Source organism: Grampus griseus (assembly GCF_964374135.1).
Source record: "Grampus griseus genome assembly, chromosome: 5".
Classification (NCBI taxonomy): domain Eukaryota; kingdom Metazoa; phylum Chordata; class Mammalia; order Artiodactyla; family Delphinidae; genus Grampus; species Grampus griseus.
In genome coordinates this window covers 54417703-54439047 of record NC_138998.1, presented here as the reverse complement: position 1 = coordinate 54439047, position 21345 = coordinate 54417703, and the positions used below count along the sequence as shown (strand labels likewise).

At 36.5% G+C, this 21345-nt stretch overlaps 1 protein-coding gene across 4 annotated transcripts in view; it reads left to right on the top strand.

The window, feature by feature from the left end:
* Positions 1-21345, top strand: part of TBL1XR1 (TBL1X/Y related 1) — a 188013-nt gene that overhangs the window by 146233 nt on the left and 20435 nt on the right. For all 4 annotated transcript variants that reach the window (XM_082655442.1, XM_082655444.1, XM_082655443.1 and 1 more), the window contains 7 exons: positions 10745-10890; positions 13018-13240; positions 13977-14109; positions 14494-14635; positions 17263-17326; positions 17426-17523; positions 18765-18825. In XM_082655442.1, coding sequence (XP_082511568.1) covers positions 10745-10890; positions 13018-13240; positions 13977-14109; positions 14494-14635; positions 17263-17326; positions 17426-17523; positions 18765-18825 — 867 coding nt within the window. The remainder of the gene's footprint in view (positions 1-10744; positions 10891-13017; positions 13241-13976; positions 14110-14493; positions 14636-17262; positions 17327-17425; positions 17524-18764; positions 18826-21345) is intronic.

Genomic DNA, 21345 nt, shown 5'->3' with positions numbered 1-21345 from the left:
ATCTTAGATTCTGCTTGTTGAGATATTCCCAGCTGCACTCCAGTTCTGAGCTTTTCTCTTGGGCATGGGATTTTCTATTCCCAAGCACCATCACTTCTCCTCTCTGGCTTGGAACAGCTGAGAAAATTATGTCAAACAATGGTAGGGAGGGAAAAAGGGAGAAGAAAGTAAAGTAACCAAGAATGCAGAATAACTTGTTATGAAGCTTTGAAATTAATAGATCTTGGTTTGCTTTGTTTTGTTTTCAATTGGTATACTGGTATTGAAGGCATATCCAAGGAGGACATCCATAGAATATTTTGCATAAGATATAATGATTAATAAAGTGGAAAAGGTAGTGATTTAATGACTGTTACATATGTAACATGTATGCTCATGTTTGGATATTGTTATATAGTACTTTGGACCATTTGGAAAGAATTTGTTGAGTCAAAATGAACTCTGGTTTTTCTGCCTTTGAATCTGACCACCAGTTAAGCTAGAGCTTTGAGACCTTAGACACTAAAGCAAAAAACAGTGTGAAACATTAGTACATGGGAAGTATATTGTAATGGCTTGTAGATATGTTGCAAAGGCAGCTATTTAGGTTCAACCATATGAAACTACTGTTTCTGGAGATGAGAAGCAGTTGTAATGCTCAGCAGCATCCTGTGGTTCAGCCTACGCTGAGGTGAAGTAGGGGAAGGTGAAGTTAGAGAGATGAATGAACGCTCAAATCTTATTTCCAAACAGAAACCCACAGGTTGATGTTTTATGTCGCTATAAGAAAATACAGCAAGTGAAAGGGACAGTAAAATAATACTCTGGATTAATTTCTGAAAGAGTGTCCAGTGATTAAATATTATGAAAAGTCTTAAAGTTGCTTATGTTCTCAGAGGAAATGCTTTTAAATTTCATGTTTTAAGGTATTTTATATTGCAGTAAACATAAAGCAAGAATAATATTTTTTCACAAAAAACTTTGTATGGTAGACTGATATTTATCGTATTAAGTCTGTGTAAATGTTAACTGTGTTCCTAGTTGTGCTTTGTGTATTCTTTAGAAAACTTTATACTTTACAGTCGTACTGGTGATGAAGTATGATGTGAAGCCACATCTCTAAAAATGTGAACACCAGTCCCTTTATAAAACTGGTAACTTCCTGTTTACATTATGTTTTATAGGGGAAAAATCAGGCTACACTGATGACATTTTTTTTTAAATACAGAAGTGACTTTATTATGGGTTTACATTGTAAAATAAAATTGTCTTCCAGAAAATTAAAATATAAAACAACTTGATAATAGTACATGGTTGCTAATTATTTACAAACTCACTTTAAAAACTCAAAATCGAAGATTGTGCCATTTTTCCCTAAATCTAATTCTAGATCTTGAAATCTTTGATTATGTTGAAACTGTTTTCTCCTGCATGAACTATTAATACAGAGTTTTCTCATTCAAATGTAATTTGTTCAGGAAAGTTCACAACATAAATTTGCTTTATAAGCTTGAATGTATAGTACACACATTGGAAAAGCACATGTTTGTTATTCTCAACACTCAGAACTCTGTGTTAGGCAGTGGTTTCCATCAGATTTGCTCTGGCAGTTGTTTCTTAAAAGTCTTTAATTTTTTTGTTTTCTCCACACAGAGGGAGAAATGACACCCCCCTACCCCCTCATATCTCTGCTTCAGAAAGACTGAAACTGCAACAACCAAAATGATAAACTACTGAGGAAAAAAGCCCACTCAAATTGATAGGTCCCAAATTCCTTAACTCAGCTATTGCAGACTAATTTTAGGTGTGAATAGCTCATAAGTGTATTCTTTCATGCCAAATAATGTCCGATTTATGATTTTTAAAAACATAATTGCTGTAAACGTGGGCAGTACGCAGCCTTCCTATAGGTTCTGATAGGAATAATTGAGTAAATTTCCCATTTTGCCTTATTAAATTACACATTATCTTATATTGCGTAATGTGGTGAATCTGGTGCTCATTTGAAAAGGAAGGAGGTACTTTTCAGACGAACTTGTGTTTTGAAGACTGCTGGGGAACGGAATGAGAAGTCAGCATAGTGGTACTTCCAGTTTCCTTTTCTGGCCCCGCCACAGAAAGGATGGACGCAGTAAGAAGGTCCGAGATAGAGGGTGTGTTCCAGGGAGAGGGAAGGGGACCTGGTAACACTGATGACATTTTGACTTTGCTCTGCTGGTGGGTTGACATGTTCCAGGTGGTTCTTAGGCACTAATAAGTTTGAAAGCCACTGGTCTGTGTTAGTTGTAGGACAGTTAGAACTTGACAAGAAAGTGTTGCATGTCCACAATATCTTGAAAGAAAAATTATATTTAGTAAGTATTTGAGCTAAAGTAGAAAGCCTGAAATGTACATACTGAGGTTTGGACTGAGAATATCTCCTAAAGAGGGAGCTGCCCCTAAAGTGGTGTATTTTTATTTGTAGGCAAGGATTAGCAAGAATGATGAGGCATGTTTATGACATAAAGGATACCGTGAGACATTCATTTGAAATTAATTCCAGAGATAAGAGATAGGAAAGAGTTTAAGAAACATCCGTCAACTCAGGACAGGTTTCAGATAGAGCTCGGAATCTAACCCATCTTAACACTTGCCACTTGTGATTCTGATCTCTAATTATACATTAAAATGGCCACTTTTGTAGTGGATTGTAGTTTTTGGAATCACCTAGTCCAGTAATTCCTTCTCTGGGTTGTTTTGGGGATTCAGTATTTATTTATCACCGTAACTTACAAGAATTTCATACTCTTACGGAGAATTAGTTGTTAAATAGCTAAGAAAAAATGTCAGTTACTTTCAGGCCATAGTTATTTCACTTGAAAGATTTAAAACAATGCAGAAGAAAGAATCTTAATATTGCTACCTTCCCTCTAAAAGAGTACTGAATCGGATTAGGAGATAAGAAGAAAAGAAGTATTTACAGCAAAGAAAATATCTGTGCCAAGACATTCAAAGGGCTGGTTTGTAAAGACCTGCCACAAAGGAAAGTAAAATTTCCTTCCTGCTTGTCTCATTATCTGAAAAGTTCTCAGAAAGTCTAAAAACACCTTATGAAAGTCTTGTTCTTTTTTGATAAATGTGTGATTTAGAAATAATGTTTTCAGTAAGAGCTTCTCATATTCTCTGCAGTGTTTAATGTTGACTGGACTGTGGTATCCATCTCCAGAGGAAATAAAATCACTTAAATTGTTTTGATCTTAAATACTTTATACTGTGTGCTAAATCTTCTATTACGAATATTATCAGCACTAGAAAATACTACCTGTTAAAAGTACCCCCCCGCCCCCAGATACATAACTTCTCAGAGCTCCCCATTTTCTCATTCATAAAATTTGTTACTTGTTGGAAAGGGACTATAGTGTGATAGCCTCAAATGTTTTATAAACTTCTGTTTGAAATAAACCATCCTTCTCTATTCATTAAAATTAATTAAGAGGAAAGTTTATTTATTGTGGGATGGTTTTACTGTGTTGGAACTTTTGTCTTTCTTATTTTTATCTCTAGAAAGTTCACCCTAAACATATTACTTCGGTCATCATCATTTTGCACTATTATGAACTAGACTTTTCATATTTAACACATTTCCTGGGGAATAAAATTTGTTATTCTTTTTTTCTTTTGAGATGACTTGGAAATTGAGTGTATTAGACATGTAGTACTGTAAGTAATGATGGATTTGATTCAGTATGCTCCCTTTAATTAGCATTCACCCAAGGCCATTAATAATTTGATTGCCCTAACAACTCCTATCTAGCAACCATATGCAGAATAAGTACTAAGTGGTACATACTATAGTTAGTTGTATATAACAGAACCTGATGCAGTGTTAATTTTAGAAAAGCTAAGCTGGTTTGCATCTGTTAAATTTTCCTTCCCCCCATCTGCTCCCCCTTTGTATCACTTGACTCTCCTGTAGTTATTCACAGTTTTTTTTTTTTCCTAAAGAAATTGTTCCTGGCAATTATTTGTGAACTTTGTGGCACCCGTCTTTCTTGTTGCTTTGTTTAAGATGAAATTTTATTTTGCTTAAATTATGTATTTGGTTTAGGGGAGAATTCTGGATTCTAGATTTAACTGTCATCTGTTACATGTTTAGGAACTCAGTAACATATTTATGGTGAACTTGAATGTTGAATGCTATGAAACGGTTGCATCTTATGATTGAAAACTAACTGGAAAATGCAAAAACAACATGTGCTTGTTACTGAGTAATTTTCTAGATTGTGATTCTGAGTACTGTTATTTTTAAAAATCCTCATGTTTTTAGAACTAAGATTCATCTTGCCATGTAGTCTCCATTTATAAGAAGGTGATGATGTATGTAGGCTTAAAGCATTTGCTTCATGAAAGATCGTCTTGTCTCTACTGCACCCCACTTCTCTCCACTCTTTCCTAATCGTTTCAAAGGGCTATTGTGTCTCCTAGGAAGTAGGCCATGTACCACACCACTTCTTCTGACATGATGCTTACTTAAAATGTTATATTTGCTTTTAAGATCACACATCAAACACACACTTAATTTGGAAATCTAAACATGATCATAGTGGGCACAAACTAATCTGAATGTTTATATATAACATTAAGGTTCTGACTTACAACACCAAAGAGCCCATTCATTTGTCTTTTTCATTTAGTGACTTTGTACTAACCCGGACAACGGGCAGTAAAATATCAGCAATAAAATGACAGTGTGGTTTCTCTTGACTCAGAACTGGGCTAGATAAACATTCCTTCCTACATATGCCCTGCTGGTGCCATTTATAAACAGATTTTTACAGCAGCGGGATGGAGTTAGGTTAAACTGGCTATCAGTAATGTGCCTCTAGCCGTGAAGCATGGGAGTGAGGGGAGCTCAGCATCTGGTATATCCACCGTGAGTCTTTCTTTCAGTTTTTATGAGTAGATGGTCAGTTACAAGAGTGTAAGTAGGTATATAGTTTTGCTTTATAATAAAATAAAATATGCAGTAACATTGATTTGACACACGGAATTGTTTTACACATGACTCCTTAGCAACAAACAGCAAGCAGTTGTCATAAATGCTGGTAATTACTCTACTTTTATACTTCCAAATCAGTTTTTCTCCTCTTTTTTGTAAGCTGACTATTTTTTTGCTGATAAAGGAAATTCCTATTACACATTCCTACTGACATACTTGTTAAAAGACAAAGGTCCTTTAATAGTTGCCAAACAGAGAACTTGTTCAATCTTGATAGTAATCTTTTTGTTTTTTTTAGGAATAGCCAGCGTAGCAAGGGTATAAGGAAACATATAAATTGCTGATGGCATTATAAATTTGTACAATTTTTTGGAAAAGCAATTTGGCAATCATGAACTTCCTTTAAAATGTTGATGTCCCCTTCTACTTTTGAGGGACTCCATCCTAAGGAGAAAAAAAAAAAATATATATATATATATATATATATAGCAAAAGCCTATACACATAGATATTTGAGGTAAGAGTCTTTTTAAATAGTGAATATTGGGAAACTCCAAATGACCAGCCATAGGATGAATAATTTACTAGCTAAGTACATTTATTGGCTGAATATTATGATAATAAAATTATTTCAGAAAATATAATTCATATCAAATGTTCATAGTTATATATATACTTTAAGGGCACAAAACTGTATAGCCAGTGTATTGTGCTGGAAAGAAGGAAATAAAACTTTTTTTTTTTTTTTTTTTGCGGTACGCGGGCCTCTCACTATTGCGGCCTCTCCCACTGTGGAGCACAGGCTCCGGACGCGCAGGCTTAGCCGCCATGGGTCACGGGCCCAGCCGCTCCGCGGCATGTGGGATCTTCCCGGACCGGGGCACGAACCCGCATCCCCTGAATCGGCAGGCGGACTCCCAACCACTGCGCCACCAGGGAAGCCTGGAAATAAAAACTTTTAACAGTTGTATTTGAGTTTTGGTATTGTAATTTTTTCTTCTTCTTCTTCCCTTTTTTTTAAGTGCTAGGTCTAACTCTTCAACATACAAGGTCCCCTATAGCATTTTTTCCTCTACTTCTTTTTACCTTTTCTAAAACCTTTAAGCATTTAAGTAGGGAATTTTTTATAGTAAACAAAGCTCTGGGTCTGTAGGACAGAATTGGAAACAGATTTGGGGGCAAGGGAGTGTTATGGTGATGGAAGCAGGGATATAACTTTCTGGGCTTTTCTGACCAGAAGCTTAAAAAGGACCTTGGATAAATCAGATTTTGCTTCCAGACCAGGGCACTGTGCTGTGATAGTAGTTAAGCTTTGCATTTCCCCGCCCCCCCCCCGACACCCCCTTGTTCAGACACCCTACACCATAACCGTGTTCAAGGCCCCGTTTCATGGTCCTGTATTCTCAATTTGCGAAGGAGACAGGCTCTAGAGGACTTGACTTCCCTTTGAGAATATAATCCCTGTCATGCCAAGGGAAAGCACTCCTGAAACAAGCAATATGTAGAAAATGGTTGTCTTGTGACCTCATTTCTTACATGGGAACAGTGCATGGTCTCAAGGGTAACTCCACATAGACCCCCTACCACTGCTGGTCTTTATCACTGAATGTAACTGAATTACTGTATACTGAACTCTGTGGTTTTCAGCCTTACTCCTCTCTGGAATTCCTTTTCTACCTTCCAAATCTTAATCACGCTAGTGAATGTGTAGAATATTTGATTACAATATCTTTATACAGAGTATTATTTATATCATTTGCTTCTACCCCTGGAAACAAGGGATGCTGTATTAGGCAAGCAGGCTAGACTTCAGCATTTCACAGATTTAAGTTGATCCTTTTTGCCTTTTACCATGTAGATCAAAAGTTGTCCCTGAAAAAGTATTACCTGCATATATATTTACAGATAAGTGCAAATAAATATGTTTTGGCATAACCCTGGTTCAGGTTTTAGTTTCTCAAGGGAGATTTAAGTTGTATGTTTTTCCTAGATGCATAGATTTCCTGATGTGCTAAGATAAATTACAGTAGAATTGCATTCTGACTTAACAAATGTTTTTTGAGCACTGGTATAATTAGGTGACATCTAGTTTCCCAGAACTGAAAGATTACTAGACATAAACCCCATCCTCAGGCAGCCAGTCTGTTAGTCATATACATACACACAACCCGTATAGATGCTATACATATACAAGTTATAGGATTAGCATAGAAGAGAATGATCAGCCCTGGAGCAGCAGAAGGAAGGACTTCACCTCTATTCACATAGGTGAAAAGAGCACAGGAACGCATAAGGCCCAAAGGCATGAGATAGCACAATATATTCTAGGTGTTACCTTGTAGTTGGCAGTCACTTGAATTTAATGTGCATTGGGAAGAGTGGGAGGGTGGAATTGGGGAGATGAGCCTGGAGAGATGGGTAGGGTCAAGATTACAAAAGTAACTGTGTGCCACACTTAGGAGTTTGGCCTTGATTATGAAGGCCAAAAGGATCATTGAAAGTACTCAGGAAAGGAGTGGTATGATCAGTTTTTTTGGTTTGTTTTTAAACATACTTTGTTTTTTAAAATTTATTTATTTATTTTTGGCTGTGTTGGGTCTTCGTTGTTGCACGTGGGCTTTCTCTAGTTGCGGCGAGCAGGGGCTACTCTTCTTTGCGGTGCGTGGGCTTCTCATTGCGGTGGCTTCTCTTGTTGCAGAGCACGGGCTCTAGGCACGCGGGCTTCAGTAGTTCTGACTCACAGGCTCTAGAGTGCAGGCTCAGTAGTTGTGGCGCACGGGCTTAGTTGCTCCGCGGCATGTGGGATCTTCCCGGACCAGGGATCGAACCCGTGTCTCCTTCATTGGCAGGTGGTTTCTTAACCACTGCTCCACCAGGGAAGCCCAGCATGATCAGTTTTTGTTTTACAAGTAGTAGTCTGGCTATGGTGTAGCAAGCGTACTGGACTGGGGAACAGAGGAAAGGAACTTATGACAGCAGTAGTCCAGGCAGAGGATGATGGGGGACTAAATTCCACATTCTGGCACGAAAGGAAAGCTGATGACAGGGACCAGAGAGGGAGGATTGATAGGATTTGGCAAAATGGTGGAATGCCAGGGGCTGAGGTGGAAGTTAGGATGACCTTCAGGTATAGCAAAGTAAGGTGAGACATTTCTAAGGAAAAAGAAGTTTTAGGGAGGGGAAGAAGAAGAGTAGTTTGTTTTCTTGTTTTTTTTTTTTTTTTTGCCGTACGTGGGCCTCTCACTGCTGTGGTCTCTCCCGCTGCGGAGCGCAGGCTCAGCGGCCATGGCTCAAGGGCCCAGCCGCTCCGCGGCATGTGGGATCTTCCCGGACCAGGGTACGAACCCATGTCCCCTGCATCGGCAGGCGGACTCGCAACCACTGCGCCACCAGGGAAGCCCAGAAGAGTAGTTTTGAACTACTGTCGTGTAATGCTGTAACTAGAAATAAAAAGTTATAGCTGAGTTCAGCATGTATTTACAGCAGAGCATTTAAGTATGGACCTTCTTTAGGGTAAACATTAGCAATAAGTGCCAAAACTGTGCTAATGGCCGCTTTAGGGTTGTTTTCTTGCTATTTGAGAACATTCTAAGCACATACGTAATAACTTGAGATGGCAGTGAGCACCTGACCTCACAAAAAAAATTGGGGATATAGGCAACATTCCAGCCAAAAATTGACATCGTTCTACCTGCAACTCTTAGGATATTCTTTGACATAAGTTTGGACTCTACCATCTAATTAAACAGCGTTAAGTGTAATTCATGATTATTTAAATTGTACTTAGGAGTTGGAGTACAGAAATCATAGACTCTGCTACAATTTAGAAGGCTTATGAAGATCAAAATAACTTGCTAATAAAGTGTCTTAATGTTTCACGCACTACTGATGCCACTTTCTAATACCCTGAGATGAAACAAGAACAATGATGCAGTCTTTTATTTTCTGTCAATAAACAGGAGCTCGCTCTGCCTTAACTTTATCCTTGACCATATTCTAACTGTTCAGTAGGACTGGGAGACCGCCGTGGTGACGGCCATGGTCCCTGAATGAATCCTTATTGTCTATGTAACTGTTTTCACACCTGCTAATTCAGATAATAAAGTAATAAAAGTATATGTGTGTGCATGGTATAGGCCCTCTGTAAGTGATATCATCTATCTTGAAGTCTTTTTAAATCCCTAAGCCACTAGGCTGTTTAGATTTATTTTTCTATTTATGATCTACTGCAGAATTTATTTGGGGAGGGATATGAAATTGAGAACAGGAGTCTCCAACCTCACTGCTCATGGATTTCACTGCTGTATCTCTCACCCTTTCTCCCCATCCTTCCCAGTCTTTTTTCTCAGCTTCCTATCCTGGTGATCTGGAGTCTACTCACGCTCAAGTAGTTGTGGGTTTCCTGACAGGGACAATGCAAAATGGTGCATTTTTTATTTGTATGTTTCTTAGCCTTCCTTGTGAGCTCAGGTTAAGTTGCAGACTGTACATGCGTTTAATAATGATCTTGTCTGTGGGCGAAATCAAGAAGTCAAAATTCAAGTCTTAAAGGTAACATCTTTTTACTTCTCACTATGGGTATTTACAGGAATGGTTAGGTGTCCCAAAGAGGTAAGGAAGGAGCACCCCTAAGGAAAATCAACCTTGGTGTACTTTGGCTCTCTATTAACCACTTAAAGTTTCTCCTAGCCACATGCTATTTGTGAGCCCACAGTATTTTATTATAGACTGTTCGTAAGTGCCACAAGGAGCCTGAGAGTGGGAGCACAAAATGGAAAAAGACGTGGACTAATTAAGCACTAAACAGCTAGGCTAGACAGGCTAGATAACACATTATATGGATTAAATTAGTTTAACCAAGACCAGATAAGCCCATGTTCGTTTACTTTATTTAGTATGAAACTTTCTTAACATTCTGTACAGATGTAGAATTGAATTATTTAAAATACATTAATGACAGTTACTATTTAATGATAAGCTCTGCAGAGGATGATAATGTTGGTAAAGAAAATAACCACCCTTGGGCCTATCAGTTTACTAGAATTTTACTTTTGAATTAGGACTTGACTTTAGTTAAAAAAAAAATCAAGGCCAGCGTAAAGAGATTTTTGTTATGTGAATGTTTTGGTTTATGTATTTCAAATTAAAATTAAAGAATTGTTGGACAATCAAATTGGATTTTCACTTGCCAACTCTTCATTTTCTAAAGCTTTCATTTAGATGGGTTATTACTAAGTAGCAAAGAATTAGTAACATTTTTTTTTAACAATCATACATACAATGAAATTTAAGCATACAAATTATTCTTTATTAAATTTCAGTTTTCATTCCTTATATTAGTTTGCTTTTAATTTCCTAGGTAGTTTTTAAAAATAACCTGCAAAGTATTGAATTTATAAGGTGTGTGATGATTTATATGTAGAAATTTAAATATACTACAGAAATATTAAATGTCAGTATACCTTGGGCTGAATTATCTTGAGTGAAGCAGTTGAGTCACATGGTCTACAAAGGCCTTTTTCCAGTTTTAAAGTTTGATACTATATTTGTTGAGGAAAATTATGTGCCACCATTATGTAATTAAGGTGAAAAGGAAAATACATAAAGGTTAACTTGTTTGGATTTTGATACTTATTTTGTTTAAAAACATATTTAACCTTAGCTAACAGTCTGGGATTTCAGATGGGTGGAATGTGATTTTGAAAGACTGTAGAGGTCTTTCATTTGTGTCACATAACATGTTGCCACTTGGAGAATAAATTGTTATACCTTTTCTTTTGCTTTCAGGATTTTCTCATTCAGCGTTCACCTTTGGTATAGAAAGCCATATCAGTCAGTCTAACATAAATGGTGCCCTCGTCCCGCCTGCTGCATTGATTTCTATCATCCAGAAAGGTCTCCAGTATGTAGAGGCAGAAGTTAGTATTAATGAGGTAAGGAAGACTTAGCTCAAATACTGATTCTTACTCCTAAATGTTTCCTTCAGTATCTGGTATCTTGCTTTACTCATTCATTATCTGACTTCAGCTTTACCAGGTAAACAAGATTGAAGGGCATTATTCCTAATGTGGTGGTCAGGTCATACAGCCAAGGCATGTTGGCTCCCAACTGTAAGAGCCATTATCTTACTTCTCTTTACATGGTTTTTATAAGTATACAGTAAGAAATAATTTTCTTTAAAATAAGAAAATTGTGCTGTGGCATACTGAGAGCATAATCGATTGAGAAGTTAGAAATTCTCAGGTTATTTGGTTATAACTGATTTTGGAAGGAAGTTTATAATTAAAGACAACTCTTGCTACTGTTACCTAGGTCTGTATGGTATAGGCAGTTTAACTCATGTGTCAGCCAGCTATGACCCATGAGCCAAATCCTGTCTTGCTCGTTTCTGTAAAGTTTGCCTGGGACGCAGCCATGCTCCTTCATTTTCATAGGACCTGGCTGCTTTTGTGCCACAGTGGCAGCATTGAGCGGCTGTGACAGAGACCTTATGGTCTGCAAAGCCCAGGATATTTACTCTCTAGTCTTATACAGAAAGAGTTTGCAAACCCTGGTGTAGCTGAAAATCTTCACATGTGGTCAGGATTTATGACAAATGGAGCTTTTTTGCCTTATTTTCATTTCAGAGATTAACATATCCCCCTTTCCTTTTGCAGGTATTTTAAAAACTGAAGCATCCATGGTTTCTACGTCACTATTTATTACTATAATTATATAGTCTGTTAAATTGATTATTTTTTCGTTTCCTCATGTCTATAACTGAAAAATCCACTAATACTAAATTAAAAGTGTCCTCATTGTCTTTTAGCACTTTCTCTCCCAACGGTATCCTTTACTGCAGAGGATGATAAACAGTTTGTACCAGTGGCCAGAGATGAAGTCTCATTTTTTCTGAAAATTTTTTTTGTAGGTTTAATATAGTACTCCACAATGTAGCTGTATTGGTTTTAATATTTTTAAGTTACTTATAAGTTTAAATACTTTCTCCTACTCCTCAAGTACTCCATTACAATTGGCAGTTCAGAAAGATGTGCTGTGTTTTGTAACTTGGAGCACCCCATCACACTGCTGTAGATTATCAATAGTGCATGTTCACTAGCTTAAGTGAGCCAGGCTTCACATGTGCATATTCCTATCTAATATGCACTGTTTCTATTTCTGACTTGTTCTGTATCTGTGTCTCTTCTTGTGCTTGCTGAAGAACTCATTTTGAACTTCCGAATATCAGTGAGAGGAGGTTTGGAAAATTATAGCAACTTGATAAAATTGAAGAGCATTAGCCTGTGAGTTATGGCGGTACTTCTCAAATGTTAGTGTGCCTAAGACTCCCCCAGAGAGCTTGTTAAAACAGGGATTCCCGAGCCCTTCAGAGATTTTGATTCTGTAGGTTTGAATCTACATTTATAACAAGTTACCAGGCGATGGTGGGAGTGTTGGTCTTTTGATTGTGCTTTCAATAGCACCAGTTAACAGATTCCAGCTGCCATTGACTAGCTGTGGAACTGCAAGTCTTTAACCTTGTGGTGCTCATATTTCAACATTAGTAAAATGAGATGCTTGTATAACATAATATCTGATGTATATTTCTGTTTTAATATTTTAATCAAATCACAAGAAACTTTTGAGTTCAACAAAACTATTTTAAAAGTTTTTAGTTGTAAAGAAGTATTGAATATTTACTAAAATGTGGCACCAAATCTCTCATCATTGTATGAACTATTCCGTATTGCTTTTGACTAACAGAACTTTGGAATACAATTAATAAGCCTTTTTTATCATACAGACCTACTTTTTTTATTCCTTTGAAAATTTCAGCTTTAGTCTGTGCAGCATTTAACAATATGAACTCTGTGAGGAGGATTTAAGCAGCTGTTTGTGGTGCATCTTGTAGGTTCCTTCTTCCCTCCTGATTCCTTTCCTTCTTACATGCATTCAGAAAATTATCTGAAAGTATTTTTTCTTGGAATGAAGATTTCCATTTCTGCTGTTGACTTCTATGAATACAAATTACTCTAAATGTGTTACCTTTGATTTTTCTTCTCACAATTTTTCAAATCCAGGATGGTACCTTGTTTGATGGTCGACCAATAGAGTCTCTGTCACTGATAGATGCCGTAATGCCTGATGTAGTACAAACAAGACAACAAGCTTACAGAGATAAACTTGCACAGCAACAAGCAGCAGCTGCTGCAGCTGCCGCAGCTGCAACAAACCAACAAGGATCTGCAAAAAATGGAGAAAACACGGCAAATGGGGAGGAGAATGGAGCACATACTATAGCAAGTGAGCTGAGAGAAGAATTTTTTTAAGTTCCTTTGCAGAAAAGATGCTTGCTTTATGGGGGTGCCTCATTTTAGCTGAAATAACATTATCTATTTCATTTTTGCAACTTGTTCCCCTAACTTGTATCACACAATTCAGATTTTTAAATGCCTAAAGCTCCATAAAGCTAGATTTACTTTCATGGATTTTATTTTCTTTTTTAAATATTTAGAAACAACTTTACTATTGTTAAGTGAATTTCATATCTGCATTTCATTTCTAAATATAATCTGTAACACTAGTCATTAACAAAAACAATGAAGCTTTGACATGGAGATATAAAGGCAACCGTGATGTTATATGAATGATACCAGCAGCCCCTACTGGCAGAAACTCAGAGCAGTGTTGGCATGGATTATACTTAATTCAAAACATTTTCTGATTTTAGCTATGTTTGGGTCTAACCTCCTTTCACAGTCTTCCTCTATTCCTGCTCCCTGCGAACCCCATCTCTGAACACAAACTTAGATGCACATCTCTTTTTGAAAAAAGTATGTTCATACTTAACTAAAGATAGGAATTTGTTTTTCAAGTGACAAATACTGTGTAGTCATTTTCACCATTACCTGACATAGTGGAAGAAAAAAAGTTACACTGTATTATGAAGGAGGTATTTGCTAGTTAAGAATTCTTTTTTTTCTCCAGGATGTTGTAATATTACCTAACTGGAATTTTCCATTTATTTCTCATGATGCAGATAATCATACTGATATGATGGAAGTGGATGGGGATGTTGAAATCCCTCCTAATAAAGCAGTTGTGTTACGGGGCCATGAGTCTGAAGTTTTCATCTGTGCCTGGAACCCCGTTAGTGATCTGTTGGCATCAGGGTACGTTTCTCAAAGTGAAACTAAAATGGATTTCTAAAAGTATCTGACTGAAATATTGCATATTTTATAAATACATTATGTACATTTTCAGGTTTTTTTGTTGCTTATTTGTGGTCATTTTGCCTCTGTAAACCTTTATTTCTTCATAAAGTAATCTTACAAGTTTTAATCTTAAAAGTTACTACCTCAGGAGTGTTTGCCACCCCCCCCCCCAAAATGGAGACTGAGAAAAACACTGGAAATGGAAATCCATCCCTGATAATCTAGTTTTTATTTGCCTTATTAATATAGAATGTAAATCTGTTGCCTTGATTCTGGAATACTTGAGAATATCATGAGGATTTAAAACATGTTGAGGATTTAAAATATGTTGCATACTTATAGGTCTGGAGACTCAACAGCAAGAATATGGAATCTTAGTGAAAATAGCACTAGTGGCTCCACACAGTTAGTACTTAGACATTGTATACGAGAAGGAGGGCAAGATGTCCCAAGCAACAAGGATGTGACGTCTCTAGATTGGAATGTGAGTATCACTGTACTGTCCATGATGGATGTAGTTACTAATATACTTAACCTCTCTGAGCCTCAGACTAATCACAGGGTATGTCAGTTTGTTCAGATATTTTTGGATTTCACCAGTAAGAACAACAGACTAGAAGTCCCCACCCCCAAATGTGTTAAAAACAAAGACTGGCCTTGAGCACTCAGACCAAGGTTCATCTTCCAGCTCCTCAGTTTATTTAGCTGTAGAACCTTTGTATAACTGGTGGTCGGTCACTCTGTACTGCATTTTCATCACACGTAAAGTAGAAGTGTAATGGTCCTATGTAAATGAAGTAATAGGTGAAAACCAATAACAGGCACATATACTGAGTTCTTAACTACTGAGTCCTTTGTTGGGGGTATAAGAGAAATCTATATAATAAAAACATTTTTGTTTTCTCATTTTGCTGTGAACTGATGAAAACTTCATCACCAGCTGCCTTTTAGGAACCATTTGTCTAGATTACAAGCTTTATCCTAGCTGTAGGAATCTTATAATTCTCTGATTCAACATCTTTGGCTACTCTGACTTACCAGGAAGTTTGATTTCATTATTGATAAAGCTACACCCTTTCAGTTTCAAATACATGATTAACAGCTTTGTTTGTTTCCATTCCCTTGATTACTTTGTGGAAATTAGCATTTTTAAAGTTTCTATACCTTTTCCTTTATTCCATGTTGCCTTTTTTCTTCCTTATAACTTTGCATCCATTTTTTAACAACCCCCCACTGCACCACCTACCCCCCCCCCCCCGCCGCCAATTCTAAGAAGACTCTTAGACTATATCAGTGTTACCAAGAATTTTAGGGGTCAGCTGTGCTTTCCTTAGCAAGTGGACACCCTTCTCTGGCCTCTGTTTAACAACTTTTTGTGGGGCTTTCCAAAGAATCTTCCAAATCTCATTCCAGGAAATGAGATCTGTCTTTAAAAATGATTACACTAGCTAAAGTTCTCAGTTTCTATGAAGTTTTTCCAGATTTCATAGGTAAGGTTTTTTAGTGTTCTTAGTTCTAAATTTCCAGCAATGTATTTATCCTTCCCCTCCTATAAGGTTGAGAATTCTAAAAATGAAAAGAGGTTTAGCACATTTCAGTATTATTTGATTGTAGGGTCAGAACTAAGAATTATCTTCTTAATATGGGACCTTACTGTATCGTAGGTCAAAGGCGTTACAGCCTTCTTAAGCTGTTTGGCTCAGAGACCGTGTTAATTTAATGAAATTTATACTTTTACACTGAAAAGGATGGTTAACAAATGGTTTGTTGAGCTTGGTGGTTCTGAACTGCAAGTTAAAGTTTTTAAAAGTGTGAACTTTTCAAAGATTTATTATTCACTATGAACTTAAATCTTCTGCTAAAAGGGGAAAATGTTACTATTGATTAATGGCTCATTTCCATGATTAAAGCAAAAGCCTGTGAGGTATCTGATCTTCAAAGTATTCTTTTCCTACCTTAGCGGTCCGTGATGTAAAACATTTGGGGACCATTAGTTTAAAGGAAACTTTCCATTGTGCAGAGTCTGGAAATAAGCTTTTGCTGTTGGCTTCGACACTGCTCCCTCTTCCTGAGATAGAGCTAGAGGGGATATCCAAATCCTAGCAAAACTGAGTCTACAACCCCTAGAACCAGCATTTGTTTGTCACTTACTTGTACAGCTAGATGGCTTGAGAGGTCTGGAAAAGGTGATCTTGTTTTCAGTGCCCTGCCAAAAAGCATCAAAAAGTACTGAGTAAGGCAGGATTTCATTCTGTCTCTCCAGTAGTGTTTAATCATCCCAGCAGTAGTCTGTGTAACGTACTCTGTAACTTGCATTTCCATGGAATAAGTTAGGTCTCATCAAGTCCTTCTGTTGTACCATTATTCAAGGCACAGTAGAGGAATATAAGGTTAGAGAAAATGGTATGGATTTCTTCTCATAGTAGAGTAGTTCCTGACAGTTGGTACTCACTTCATTAACTGTAAAGTCAGCCTACACTCTTCTGGCTGTTTTTCTTGTGTTGCTATTTTTATTGGTAAGGATTTCATATTGGGAAAGAATTAACAAAGGAAAGAAACATTTAGTGATACTTAAGAATCTGACCATCTGAAACAACAATATTGTTTGGAACACACACACACACACACACACACACAGTTTAGACAGTAAACGATTTAGAGGGAGGATCATATAAAAACTTCTAATCGTAATGAAATATTGTGGAAGATGTTGCTTTTTACTTTTATAAAATCATCATAAGATTATGATTTTGATGTCCTTCCCAATCCACCTCCCCACCCCCATCTTTAGTCATGGTGCATTTATGAGAATGCAGTAGACCTTAGCATACATAAGAGTGATGTTGATTCTGCTCCAGAGCAGTTCCTGCCATTCTTGAGATTTGGGTATGAGACTTGCACACTGACTGAATGCTGCCAAAATACTGGCTTCACAGCAATGAAGGGTGTTTTGTAGGCCTTTTATGGCACTTCCAAATAGACAAAGCTGAAGATTTTGAAGCAGAGAATGTCACAGATCTGCTGTACTTAGGATTTAAACATAATATATTTTAAAAAAATTAAACACCCTTTCTGGATTATATAATTGAAAGAAATGTGTTTCTCTGACAGAGTGAAGGTACACTTCTAGCAACTGGTTCCTACGATGGGTTTGCCAGAATATGGACTAAAGATGGTAAATGAAGCTTTTTTTTTTTATCTTTCATTTGTTGTTATTGTTGATCTAAGTTATAAAGCTTAAAGTAATTTTAATGTTTTTCCTTTTGAATATTAGGTAACCTTGCTAGCACCTTGGGGCAGCATAAAGGCCCTATATTTGCATTAAAATGGAATAAGAAAGGAAATTTCATCCTAAGTGCTGGAGTAGACAAGGTAAAAAGAATATTTAACTTCTGTAAAGGTTAATTTGTTAAAGAGTATAATTGAAAGTAATGTTTTTCTCTACTAATCACATAAACAAGAAAACATTCATATTTGGTAAATTCATATATAAATTCATGATAGGAATAGTAATGCTTTCTTAGATTTTCTGTCAACTCATTCCTGAGTCTGCTCATTCAGATGCCTTTTATTCTTTATCTGTGTGACCACTCCTCATTTTTTGGGAATTTGAGCCATAATGAATGTCATACATCCTATACTTTTTGCCACCCTTCTACAGTTTCTAGTTAATCTCATCAGTGAGTATAGCTCTGGAGAGATTTCATGGGAAATCGTAGAGCCAGTCTGTTAGCTGAACTCCTAATGTTTAATTGAAAAATGTAAGAAATGCCGGATCTTTCCAGCTCTTTTCACCTAACAAGACTGGTAAATATGGATAGGTTGAAATCATGGCCTTCTTTCTCCTTCATTTTCTTAAGTTACTGCCTTTACCACACCTCCCAAAATGAATACAGATTTAAGATTATTCTAATACAGGAAAGTACACACTCAAAGTTAACTGTATATTGTCAAAAAGGGAAGTAGAAAAAAAAAGGAAGAAAAATGAAGGAGGCCAGGAATGGGAGGGAAGCACCCTATTAATAGTTATTGCCAGTCTGCAATATTTTATGACCCCAAAGTTATGAAATTAGTGATGGGAGGGTATTAAAGGAATTGTAAATATATCTATTCACATTTATATGTCATACTTTGATGTAACGTAAAAGACATTGTTTTACTTATTGTCAGAATTCAAGCTGCCTTTATAGGTAAATGTGAATGTTAAAAATCTTAATATTGAGAATTAACTGATTAACTTTATTAACCAAAAATTTGCCTCCTTATAGCTTAGCAGCTATAAAAATCTTACATTAAATACACTATTGCAGTGGAGTTTCTTAAGCAATCTAATATAATGTCTGGTACTTTCTAGACAACAGTAATTGTTATTTGAAGTAAGTTGACTGATAAAAAGTCACCAGGGAAAAATTAAACAGCTTAATAGTCATCCCTCTCCTCCCCTTCCCCCGAAGTGGAATATAGCCTCGTTGTACTAAAGGTAAATGTTAAAAAATTAAACTAAATGCACTGTGACATTTCATGTTGCTTTAATATAATTAGGCATCTAATTTATGCATCTATGATAAACTCTTTCTAGCTTCTTAGCAGTATATTTTTCTTTTCTATCTCAGACTACAATTATTTGGGATGCACATACTGGTGAAGCCAAACAACAGTTTCCTTTTCATTCAGGTAAATCTTCACAATTTACATGAGAATTAGAACTTTCTTCTATTTTTCTAATTAAACTTATAATAGCGTATAATTCATCTAAAATCTTGAAATATCCAGTATCAGTCTTGTTACTAGTCCGTTGAGGAGTTGATGTTCTTTGACTTTCAGATAGTTAATTGTCAGAGGATCTTCAAACGTTTTCTGTGAAATATACCATAAAAAAAGCATTTGCAGCCTGGTGCAATTAGAGTTGGTAATATTTAATGGTAAGAACATAGATTTTTGAGTCAGGAGGTCAAGGTGTGAATGTCGATTCCACCCCACTTGACAAGCTTTAAGATTGAGCAAGTCATTGAACCTTTCTGAGCCTTACTTTCTCTATCTGAAAATGAGGGATAAAAACAATACCATTTGTTAAGAGCATAAGACATATATATGAAAATACTGCATAAACTCCTACAAGTTTAGATATTGTCTTTTTTCATTTTGGATTTATGTATCTAAATCAGTCCACCTGCTTACCTAAAATAAAAATTATTAGGCTTTCCTGGTAGTGTTGGAACTTTGGTGCTTTAGATGTTTTTCTCTTTTAAGAAATTGATACTTAAACCAGATAAATATGAGCCCCAGAATAGTGTGCTTCTTTCTCCGTGATATACGGCCATGCAACAGGGCATACATCCTGATGTGTAGAGACACCGGGATTTGAGTACCTACACTCTTGTGCAGCCTAGAACTTTTGTGCCTACTTTCAGGGAGGTTCCTGAGGACAGGAACTGATGTTGAACTGGACCAAGATGCCTAATAACTATTAGAACAGTAGTTTTAGTACTGCCTGATTTAATTGCATTTTGCAAGATTTTGTTGTGGTTGGGTAGAGTTTTGCATCGGAGCCTGACTTAAGTAACTCTGGTTATTTTCAAATCTTTGGTAACATACTTTTTACAAACAGCCAATGACACAGTGTTACCATTAAAATTGAAATATACAGCTTCTGGCGTTTTGCTTTTTTGTATTTCTCTATTTAGTGTGATTAAGCAAGCCAAATAAGGTACAAAAATGATTTTTCAGTAGTATCTGAGTAACATAATTTTGCAAGTATTATGTTAAACATTTCAGCTTGATTAACACTTACCACATTAATAAGCATTTACACGTCAGTTTTTGTTTACCTGTTTTAATCCCGTTTTGCCTTTGCTTCTAGTCCTCACCCAGACGGAATTCTCTTAGCCCTCTGGCTGTTCTGCCTAAAGTTTCTCCTACATCCTAGGAGTGATGGAAAATTGAAATCAGTGTGTGTGTGTGGCACTGTTGCTAGCTGCTATATAATGTGTACCACCTTTGTGTTGGAGATGATGCTCTTTATATACACGATCCCGTTTAGTCTTGGCTACAGCCCAATGAGGTAGATGGTGTTGAAGTCATTTTACAAACAAATAACCTTTTTACCCATGGTATTCTTTCCTGTCATGCTTTTTTGGTTTTTTAAACGGCTTTATTGAGGTATAATTGGTGTAAAATCATCTATACATATTTACATTGCACAGTGTAATATATTTTGACATGTATACACACACACACACACACACACACACACACACACACACACACACACACACACACACACACACACACACACACCACTGAAACCATCACCACACTCAAGACAGTACATCTGTTAGCTTCAGAAGTTTCCTCCTACCCCCTTGAAATCATTCCCTTCCCCTTCCCCAGGTAGCCACTGATAGTCTTTCTGTCACCAGAAACTAGTCTACATTATATAAATAGAATCGCACAGTATGTATTCTTTTTGTGTCTGGTTTCTTTCACTCTGCATAATTATTTTGCATTTCTTTTGATTTATGAGTAGTATTCTGTTATGTTGATATACCAGTTTGTTTATCCAATTACCTGTTGAAGCAAATTTGAGTTGTTTCCAGGTTTTAGCTATTACAAATAAAACTGCTATCAACATTCCTGTGCTTATCTTTTTATGAACTTGTGTTTTCATTTCTCTGTGTAAAGACCTAGGAAAGTTATGGCTAGATATATGGTAGGTCTGTGTTTAACTTGTTAATGCCCAACTGTTTTCCAAAGTTTATGTTTTCCAAACTGGTTTACATTCTCAACAGCAGAGGGTATTCCAGTCCCTCCATTTCCTTGCCAGCACTTAGTATGTGGTCAGTCTTTTTCATTGTAGCCACCCTAATGAGCGTGTAGTCGTATCTCACTGTGGTTTTCATTTTCATTTCCTAATGACTAATGATGTTGAGCATCTTGTCATGGTTTAATTTACCATCTGTATGTCTCCTTTGGTGAAGTATCTGTTCAAATCTTTGGATTTTTAATTTAACTTTGTTGTTTTCTTATTGAGTCTTGTGAACTCCTTATATATTCTGGATACAAGTCTGATCAAGTATTTACAAATATTGTCTCATAGTCTGTGGATTGTCTCTGCATTGTTTTGGCAGTGTGCCTCAAAGATCAGATGTTATTAATGTTGATGAAGTCCTTAATTTATTAATTTGTTCTTTTATG